The sequence below is a fragment of the Oncorhynchus gorbuscha genome, linkage group LG06, assembly GCF_021184085.1.
Source record: "Oncorhynchus gorbuscha isolate QuinsamMale2020 ecotype Even-year linkage group LG06, OgorEven_v1.0, whole genome shotgun sequence".
NCBI lineage: Eukaryota > Metazoa > Chordata > Actinopteri > Salmoniformes > Salmonidae > Oncorhynchus > Oncorhynchus gorbuscha.
Genome location: NC_060178.1, coordinates 51418384 through 51428943, shown reverse-complemented (window position 1 = coordinate 51428943; position 10560 = coordinate 51418384). Strand labels below are relative to the sequence as shown.

General features: G+C 46.9%; 1 protein-coding gene across 1 annotated transcript; it reads right to left on the bottom strand.

Annotated features, from left to right (window-relative positions):
• Positions 1-3890: 3890 nt before the first annotated feature.
• Positions 3891-4895, bottom strand: LOC124038701 (keratin, type I cytoskeletal 9-like). Its single transcript, XM_046354785.1, has one exon. It carries the CDS (start codon positions 4893-4895, stop codon positions 3891-3893), a length of 1005 nt encoding a protein of 334 aa, XP_046210741.1.
• Between the last annotated feature and the right edge of the window lie 5665 nt (positions 4896-10560).

Here is a 10560-nt window from a genome sequence, read left to right as displayed (position 1 = left end):
TGTGTGTGTGTGTGTGTGTGTGTGTGTGTGTGTGTGTGTGTGTGTGTGTGTGTGTGTGTGTGTGTGTGTGTGTGTGTGTGTGTGTGTGTGTGTGTGTGTGTGTGTGCGATGTCACTCTCCACTGTGAGAAGACGTAAAGTGATGTATTTCCTGTGTGGACAGGAAATCCCCTCAGAGCTCACATTGGAATATGTGATGGATTCTGCACATGCTCAGTCGTTCACCTTTTTTTATAGTGACATGCCTGGTTTGGGCTAAAGGAGAGGGTTAGATTACGAGTGCTCACTCCAAGAGAATACTGTATACTTATAATGTTATTTTAGTCTGTGTGTGTGTGTGTGGTTTTGAGCTTGTGTGTGTGTGTGTGTGTGTGTGTGTGGTTGTGTGTGTGTGTGTGTTGTGTGTGTGTGTGTGTGTGTGTGTGTGTGTGTGTGTGTGTGTGTGTGTGTGTGTGTGTGTGTGTGTGTGTGTGTGTGTGTGTGTGTGTGTGTGTGTGTGTGTGTGTGTGTGTGGTTGTGTGTCTGTGTGGTTTGAGCTTGTGTGTGTGTGTGTGTGTGTGTGTGTGTGTGTGTGTGTGTGTGTGTGTGTGTGTGTGTGTGTGTGTGTGTGTGTGTGTTGTATATGTGTTTGTATGTATTCTGTGGTCTCTGATTGCGGCTTCATTAAACTCTATCAGCTCTAATTACGCCTAGTTGTGTGCCTGGAATCCTCTCTCTGTGGTCTAAAGAAAGCACATTAGATTGATTAATTTATACACACTGACAAATAAGCACGCTCAGTACCTACACACTCTGAAACACACAAGCATCACGTTTTTAACACACACACACACACACACACACACACACACACACACACACACACACACACACACACACACACACACACACACACACACACACACACACACACACACACACACACACACACACACACACACACACACACACACACACACACACACACACAGACACACACACACACACACACACACACACATTTCAGCTGTCTCTGTACAGATTGTTCTTCTACATCCCCAATATATGTGTCACTCAAGCATAAAGACAAATATCATGTGAATAAATACCCTCGACTTGAAATAAAATCCAGTCACTGAGAGCATGCCATGCAATAATACCCTGTCATTTCAATTTTAGACCAGCAGGGGACGCCAGATTAGCTTTCTGTGGCTTATTATGTCTATCATCCCAAATGTTCTGCTCTGTCACATATTGTTCTCCCCTCTCTCCCTCTCTCTCTCTCTCTCTCTCTCTCTCTCTCTCTCTCTCTCTCTCTCTCTCTCTCTCTCTCTCTCTCTCTCTCTCTCTCTCTCTCTCTCTCTCTCTCTCTCTCTCTACTGAGGCATGGCCATGCTTATATAGGAATAATAAACACAATCACTGTGTCTTGCTAATACGTCACATTTTCCCACAGTACAACAGTAACACTAGACTGAGATGTAAGCAGTGTTGTGGGTACTGGATACCCTATTGGAAAGAATGTCGGGAGATGGGAGTAAGGATTGCGTTACCATAATGTGAAACCTTTAGAAGACAGTACCAAGTACAATGCAGCGTGTTTTGTCTGTTCTTACCAAACGTTTCCACTGCACTGCTTGCAGTTTGGGGCTTGGTGATATCAGCTGATGTAAGAAGGGCTTTATAAAAACATGTTATTGATTGACTCACTATGCCCATCGATGCCGAGTCAATGCTTTCACTAACTGAAACCATACAAAGTGGTGGTGATGATGGTTCTGGTTCTGCTCTAATGATGGACTTGGGGGTGTTTCTGATGAGCTAACATAGCAAACATACTTCATACATTTGGATTGGTGTAGCAAGCCTCGGCGTTGTTCGTTAGGGCAGAGATAGTTTGTTAAGCTAGGTGGTCTGTTGAATCTTTGGTGGGACAACACACACAGGCACGCGTCTTCACAACGTGTCCCTATAGAACATGTGCCTCTGCTTCTGTGTGTGTCTGTAAAGGGAAACGTGTTCCTCTGTATCCCATTGTTGGACAGTAGAATGTGTATAACACATCATCAGGTACAGGTATGTACTACACACCCCTGGTCCTGCACTAGAAAGGGAGGATTCCTCCCAAATTACACCCTATTTCATATACAGTATATTGCACGACTATTGACCAGGGTCCATATTGCGCTGGTCAAAAGCAGTGCACTATGTAGGGAATAGTTTGTCATTTGGGATGTAGACCTCGATTCCACTGCCAGAGGACCATGGAAAGTACATCTGGCAGGTCTACTCTCCCCCTGTGCTAAAATAGCCTCAGTTCACCATTCGCATGTATTATTGTCTCATTGTCACTGTACGTGCGTAGTAGCATACACCGGGAGCTTGTGATTGGCTGGCTGCTTTCTCTGGTGTGTAGTTTGAGGTGAGGCACTGTATATCTCACCTGGACCTGTCTGATACAGGTGTGCTCTACATGACTCTGACTCCTACTGCAGGTGTATCTCACACACTGCACCCCGAGAACAGAATGTACTGTATTGTAATGAACTAATCAGATTTACCACAGATCTGTTGTTCCAGTCAGATGCTCCAATCCCTTTAGCCCTGACCTGTCACCTCTCTGACCAATGGAATTGTTGTTTAGTTTAGTTGCTGAAGCATGTGTGTGTGTGTCCTTGTGTCTGTGTGCGTGTTCCTGGATTTGTGCATGCATGCATGTTTGTGTCTCCCCACCCTCCCTTGGCTCCCCGTAACAGGAAACAGAGAGGTGAGGCCAGGGTTTATGGGCTGAAACAGCCTCAAAAGAGCCTCTTGTTTTCAAAAAGAAAACCAAGTCTTTATGTTTTTTTTTCCAATAATTAATTTGGCACGTCGAGGTTTGACCCTGGCACTGGGGCAGGAAAATATGACAGGACCCAGGGGCCGGAGGTTTGAATGCTGTGAGGTGATGCTGTGGCCCCCTATTCCATATATAGTGCACTACTTTTGACGGGGCCTCATTGAACAGGGAGGGAGACGCTACATGGTGTAGTACCAGGCTGGCAGTGTTAACCTCTCTCTTGGTACCAAGACCGACTCAGTCAGGCTGGTGTCAGTCGTTCTTCAGTTCCACCATCCACCCTCCAGAGAGCTAGAGAAAGAACCGAAGAGACAGAGCCACCTCCAGAGTCAACTTCCTGAGCCTAAATGAACCCTCCTTACCCAAGAGGGGGGCTAATATAGCTAGTCCCTCATACTCCAGCTCTGTGGTGACCAGAGCCACTTGGTTAAATCAATTTGAATTCAATCACTTTTTGACAGCATCCCTTTGTTTTAAACAAAACCTTCCGTACATGTTAGCCTACGGAAGAAGTTGTCAGAAAGTGACTGCTTGGACCTGAATGCCAAAATATTCAGTAGATAAAGGTACTCAACACTGACACATGTTGAATACACCCATCACTGGAAAAGATTAACAGCTGAATTTGATTTAATTTAAAAGCACACAGAGTTCTCAAACTACTGTATTTCAACCTTTAACCGATTATCTAAAAATGAGCACAGCATATGCGAATAGGAAAATAATCGGAGTTAACACGTTTTTAGATAATTTACGTGAATGGTAAAACAAATCTTTTTTTCTTTTTTTGTTGATAATATTAACAAACCTGTTTGTAAGCTTTTAAATGAGGTAAATGGCAACCAGTTATCTTTTCCAGTGATGAAGACCTGGATGTCTCATGATGTGGTGGTGTATGCAAAAGGCATCCACTTTGAGCACTTTTATCTACTGAATATTTTGGCTTTCAGGTCCAAACAGTCACTGTCTGAGCACTTCTACGAATGCTAAGAGTGTATGGAAGGTTTTGTTTAAATCAAAAGGGATGCTGTCAATAAGGTGAATTCAAATGGATTTATGACCTCACTGAACCCTCACTGAACCCCCACTGAACCCCCGCTGAACCCCAACTGAAACCCCGCTGAACCACCACTGAACCCCCACTGAACCACCACTGAACCCCCACTGAACCACCACTGAACCCCCGCTGAACCACCACTGAACCCCGCTGAACCACCACTGAACCCCCACTGAACCACCACTGAACCCCCACTGAACCCCGCTGAACCACCACGGAACCCCCACTGAACCCCGCTGAACCACCACTGAACCCCCACTGAACCCCCGCTGAACCACCACTGAACCCCCACTGAACCCCGCTGAACCACCACTGAACCCCCACTGAACCACCACTGAACCCCCACTGAACCCCCACTGAACCCCCACTGAACCACCACTGAACCCCCACTGAACCACCACTGAACCACCACTGAACCACCACTGAACCCCCACTGAACTCCCGCTGAACCACCACTGAACCCCCACTGAACCCCCGCTGAACCACCACTGAACCCCCACTGAACCCCGCTGAACCCCCACTGAACCCCCACTGAACCCCCACTGAACCACCACTGAACCCCCACTGAACCACCACTGAACCCCGCTGAACCCCCACTGAACCCCGCTGAACCACCACTGAACCCCGACTGAACCCCACTGAACCCCCACTGAACCACCACTGAACCCCCACTGAACCACCACTGAACCCCCACTGAACCCCCACTGAACCACCACTGAACCCCCCACTGAACCACCACTGAACCCCCACTGAACCACCACTGAACCCCCACTGAACCACCACTGAACCCCCACTGAACCACCACTGAACCCCCACTGAACCACCACTGAACCCCCACTGAACCCCCACTGAACCACCACTGAACCCCCACTGAACCACCACGGAACCCCCACTGAACCCCCACTGAACCACCACTGAACCCCCACTGAACCCCCACTGAACCACCACTGAACCCCCACTGAACTCCCACTGAACCACCACTGAACCCCCACTGAACCACCACTGAACTGAACTCTACCATACGGGTTCATTCTGGACTATGGTGGCCCACAATGAGTATGAGGGTTCATATGGCTCTCTTTGGACAGTAGGGTAGAATGAGCTAGACATCCCTCTGACTAGAGTGGTGGACCATAGAAATGAATAGCACAGCTGTCACGCCATGGCCTTAGAGAGGCTTTTTATGTCTCTATTTTGGTTAGGCCAGGGTGTGACTAGGGTGGGCGTTCTATGTTCTTTTTTCTATGTTTTTGTATTTCTTTGTTTTTGGCCTGGTATGGTTCTCAATCAGGGACAGCTGTCTGTCGTTGTCTCGGATTGAGAACCATACTTAGGTAGCTCTTGCCCACATGGGTTTTATGGGTAGTTATTTTCTGTTTAGTGTGTTTTGTTTTATTAAAATAATGATGAACACTTACCACGCTGCGCTTTGGTCCTCCTCTCTTCCTCCAGACGGCAACCGTTACAACAGCCTTGGAACCTCTGACCTTGGCAGTTTGACCGGTACATTCATTCTAATTCTACGCTTAGGTCAGAGCTCCTCATACTGTCCATTCTCCCATGGAGTCTATATCAGGCCGTTGCCTCATATACCCCTCACCCCTGTGCCAGTAGGGCGCAGACAGGCAACACATTCAATAGACATAGCCTACAGCAGACACTCAGCATAATGGTCAGATCTCTTCTACAGGCCAAGGCTTTAACAGGGTCAGGGTTCTGAACATGGCTTAGGTGTTGTCATTAGGATTTGGCAAGACAGCACAAACTGATCTGGGACCAGGGTTCTGAACATGGCTTGGCTTTGGTTGGTAGACTGAAATATGTGTCTCTTCCCACTTTCTGTCTCCCTTGTTCCCCTTCTGGTCTGGAGAACTGGAGATCTGTGGCCAAATCACCCCCAGACCTGGAGAAGAAGTGTTGGGGTGGTGGAGGGGAAAGGTAATGCCATGACTGGTTCGGAATGTTCCACAATGTGCGGTTGGAAAAGACCGAGGGGGGAAAAAGAGAAGAGAAGTTAGGCTACATGGTTGAGAGGGAACAAGACCTTATTGAGAGGGTGCACATACACTCCCAAACACACACAGTCATGCACCTGTGTGCACATGCACGCACACACACACACACACACACACACACACACACACACACACACACACACACACACACACACACACACACACACACACACACACACACACACACACACACACACACACACACACACACACACGCACACACACACACACACACGCACGCACGCACACACACACACACACACACACACACACACACACACACAACGCCCACAGGAACGTGTTTCAGTAAAAGAGTGGTCCTTTCTGTCGTCCTTTTCACCTTGTTAGTCATGGCAGGGTCGGTGAATCAATCAATCAAATCTATTTATAAAGCCCTTCAGCTGAAGTCACAAAGTGCTGTACAGAAACCCAGCCTAAAACCCCAAACAGCAAGCAATGCAGGTGTAGAAGCACGGTGGCTAGGAAAAACTCCATAGGAAAGGCCAGAACCTAGGGAGAAACCTAGAGAGGAACCAGGCTATGAGGGGTGGCCAGTCCTCTTCTGGCTGTGCTGGGTGGAGATTATAACAGAACATCAGAACATGGCCAAGATGTTCAAATGTTCATAGATGACCAGCATGGTCGAATAATAATAAGGCAGAACAGTTGAAACTGGAGCAGCAGCACAGTCAGGTGGACTGGGGACAGCAAGGAGTCATCATGTCAGGTAGTCCTGGGGCACGGTCCTAGGGCTCAGGTCCTCCGAGAGAGAGAAAGAAAGAAAGAGAGAATTAGAGAGAGCATATGTGGGGTGGCCAGTCCTCTTCTGGCTGTGCCGGGTGGAGATTATAACAGAACATGGCCAAGATGTTCAAATGTTCATAAATGACCAGCATGGTCGAATAATAGTAAGGCAGAACAGTTGAAACTGGAACAGCAGCATGGCCAGGTGGACTGGGGACAGCAAGGAGTCATCATGTTAGGTAGTCCTGGGGCATGGTCCTAGGGCTCAGGTCAGTTGAAACTGGAGCAGCAGCATGGCCAGGTGGACTGGGGACAGCAAGGAGTCCTCATGTCAGGTAGTCCTGGGGCATGGTCCTGGGGCATGGTCCTAGGGCTCAGGTCCTCCGAGAGAGAAAGAAAGAAAGAAAGAAGGAGAGAATTAGAGAATGCACACTTAGATTCACACAGGACACCGAATAGGACAGGGGAAGTACTCCAGATATAATAAACTAACCCTAGCCCCCTGACACAAACTACTGCAGCATAAATACTGGAGGCTGAGACAGGAGGGGTTAGGAGACACTGTGGCCCCATCCGAGGACACCCCCGGACAGGGCCAAACAGGAAGGATATAACCCCACCCACTTTGCCAAAGCACAGCCCCCACACCACTAGAGGGATATCTTCAACCACCAACTTACCATCCTGAGACAAGGCTGAGTATAGCCCACAAAGATCTCTGCCACGGCACAACCCAAGGGGGGGCGCCAACCCAGACAGGATGACCACAACAGTGAATCAACCCACTCAGGTGACGCACCCCCTGCAGGGACGGCATGAGAGAGCCCCAGTAAGCCAGTGACTCAGCCCCTGTAATAGGGTTAGAGGCAGAGAATCCCGGTGGAAAGAGGGGAACCGGCCAGGCAGAGACAGCAAGGGCGGTTCGTTGCTCCAGAGCCTTTCCGTTCACCTTCCCACTCCTGGGCCAGACTACACTCAATCATATGACCCACTGAAGAGATGAGTCTTCAGTAAAGACTTAAAGGTTGAGACCGAGTTTGCGTCTCTGACATGGGTAGGCAGACCGTTCCATAAAAATGGAGCTCTATAGGAGAAAGCCCTGCCTCCAGCTGTTTGCTTAGAAATTCTAGGGATAATTAGGAGGCCTGCGTCTTGTGACCGTAGCATACGTGTAGGTATGTATGGCAGGACCAAATCAGAGAGATAGGTAGGAACAAGCCCATGTAATGCTTTGTAGGTTAGCAGTAAAACCTTGAAATCAGCCCTTGCTTTGACAGGAAGCCAGTGTAGAGAGACTAGCACTGGAGAAATATGATCAATTTTTTTTTTGGTTCTAGTCAGGATTCTAGCAGCCGTATTTAGCACTAACTGAAGTTTATTTAGTGCTTTATCCGGGTAGCCGGAAGGTAGAGCATTGCAGTAGTCTAACCTAGAAGTGACAAAAGCATTGATTAATTTTTTGGCATCATTTTTGGACAGAAAGTTTCTGATTTTTGCAATATTATGTAGATTGAAAAAAGCTGTCCTCGAAATGGTCTTGATATGTTCTTCAAAAGAGAGATCAGGGTCCAGAGTAACGCCGAGGTCCTTCACAGTTTTATTTTAGACGACTGTACAACCATTAAGATTAATTGTCAGATTCAACAGAAGATCTCTTTGTTTCTTGGGACCTAGAACAAGCATCTCTGTTTTGTCCGAGTTTAATAGTAGAACGTTTGCAGCCATCCACTTCCTTATGTCTGAAACACATGCTTCTAGCGAGGGCAATTTTGGGGCTTCACCATGTTTCATTGAAATGTACAGCTGTGTGTCATCCGCATAGCAGTGAAAGTTAACATTATGTTTTCGAATAACATCCCCAAGAGGTAAAATGTATAGTGAAAACAATAGTGGTCCTAAAACGGAACCTTGAGGAACACCGAAATTTACAGTTGATTTGTCAGAGGACAAACCATTCACAGAGACAAACTGATATCTTTCCGACAGATAAGATCTAAACCAGGCCAGAACATGTCCGTGTAGACCAATTTGGGTTTCCAATCTCTCCAAAAGAATGTGGTGATCGATGGTATCAAAAGCAGCACTAAGGTCTAGGAGCACGAGGACAGATGCAGAGCCTCGGTCCGATGCCATTAAAATGTCATTTACCACCTTCACAAGTGCCGTCTCAGTGCTATGATGGGGTCTAAAACCAGACTGAAGCATTTCGTATACATTGTTTGTCTTCAGGAAGGCAGTGAGTTGCTGCGCAACAGCCTTCTCTAAAATTTTTGAGAGGAATGGAAGATTCGATATAAGCCGATAGTTTTTTATATTTTCTGGGTCAAGGTTTGGCTTTTTCAAGAGAGGCTTTATTACTGCCACTTTTAGTGGGTTTGGTACACATCCAGTTGATAGAGAGCCGTTTATTATGTTCAACATAGGAGGGCCAAGCACAGGAAGCAGCTCTTTCAGTAGTTTAGTTGGAATAGGGTCCAGTATGCAGCTTGAAGGTTTAGAGGCCATGATTATTTTCATCATTGTGTCAAGAGATATAGTACTAAAACACTTGAGCGTCTCTCTTGATCCTAGGTCCTGGCAGAGTTGTGCAGACTCAGGACAACTGAGGTTTGGAGGAATATGCAGGTTTAAAGAGGAGTCCGTAATTTGCTTTCTAATAATCATAATCTTTTCCTCAAAGAAGTTCATGAATTTATCACTGCTAAAGTGAAAGTCATCCTCTCTTGGGGAATGCTGCTTTTTAGTTAGCTTTGCGACAGTATCAAAAAGGAATTTCGGATTGTTCTTATTTTCCTCAATTAAGTTAGAAAAATAGGATGATCGAGCAGCAGTAAGGGCTCTTCGGTACTGCACGGTACCGTCTTTCCAAGCTAGTCGGAAGACTTCCAGTTTGGTGTGGCGCCATTTCCGTTCCAATTTTCTGGAAGCTTGCTTCAGAGCTCGGGTATTTTCTGTGTACCAGGGAGCTAGTTTCTTATGAGAAATGTTTTTAGTTTTTAGGGGTGCAACTGCATCTAGGGTATTGCGCAAGGTTAAATTGAGATCCTCAGTTAGGTGGTTAACTGATTTTTGTCCTCTGGCGTCCTTGGGTAGGCAGAGGGAGTCTGGAAAGGCATCAAGGAATCTTTGTGTTGTCTGTGAATTTATAGCACGACTTTTGATGGTCCTTGGTTGGGGTCTGAGCAGATTATTTGTTGCAATTGCAAACGTAATAAAATGGTGGTCAGATAGTCCAGGATTATGAGGAAAAACATTAAGATCCACAACATTTATTCCATGGGACAAAACTAGGTCCAGCGTATGACTGTGACAGTGAGTGGGTCCAGAGACATGTTGGACAAAACCCACTGAGTCGATGATGGCTCCGAAAGCCTTTTGGAGTGGGTCTGTGGACTTTTCCATGTGAATATTAAAGTCACCAAAGATTAGAATATTATCTGCTATGACTACAAGGTCCGATAGGAATTCAGGGAACTCAGTGAGAAACGCTGTATATGGCCCAGGAGGCCTGTAAACATCAGTTAGGCTGATTGAGGTAGTATGTACATGTAGACATGGTTAAAGTGACCATGCATACATGATGAACAGAGAGTAGCAGTAGTGTTAAAGAGGGGTTGGCGGGTGGTGGGTGCGGGACACAATGCAGATAGCCCGGTTAGCCAATGTGCAGGAGCACTGGCTGGTCGGCCCATCATTCAGGGTATCTCTACCACTCCTGCTGTCTATAGAGAGTTGAAAACTGGGACAGGTAGCATGTCCGGTGAACAGGTTAGGGTTCCAGTTGAAACTGGAGCAGCAGCACAACCAGATTGACTGGGGACAGCAATGATTCATCAGGCCAGGTAGTCCTGAGGCATGGTCCTAGGGCTCAGGTCCTCCGAAAGAAAGAAGGAAAGATAGAGAGAAAGAGAGAGAGAGAGAAAGAGA

Bases quoted from the DNA above. Each gene is read 5' to 3' on its own strand.
- LOC124038701 (XM_046354785.1), bottom strand. From the start codon at position 4,895: ATGGTAGAGTTCAGTTCAGTGGTGGTTCAGTGGGGGTTCAGTGGTGGT.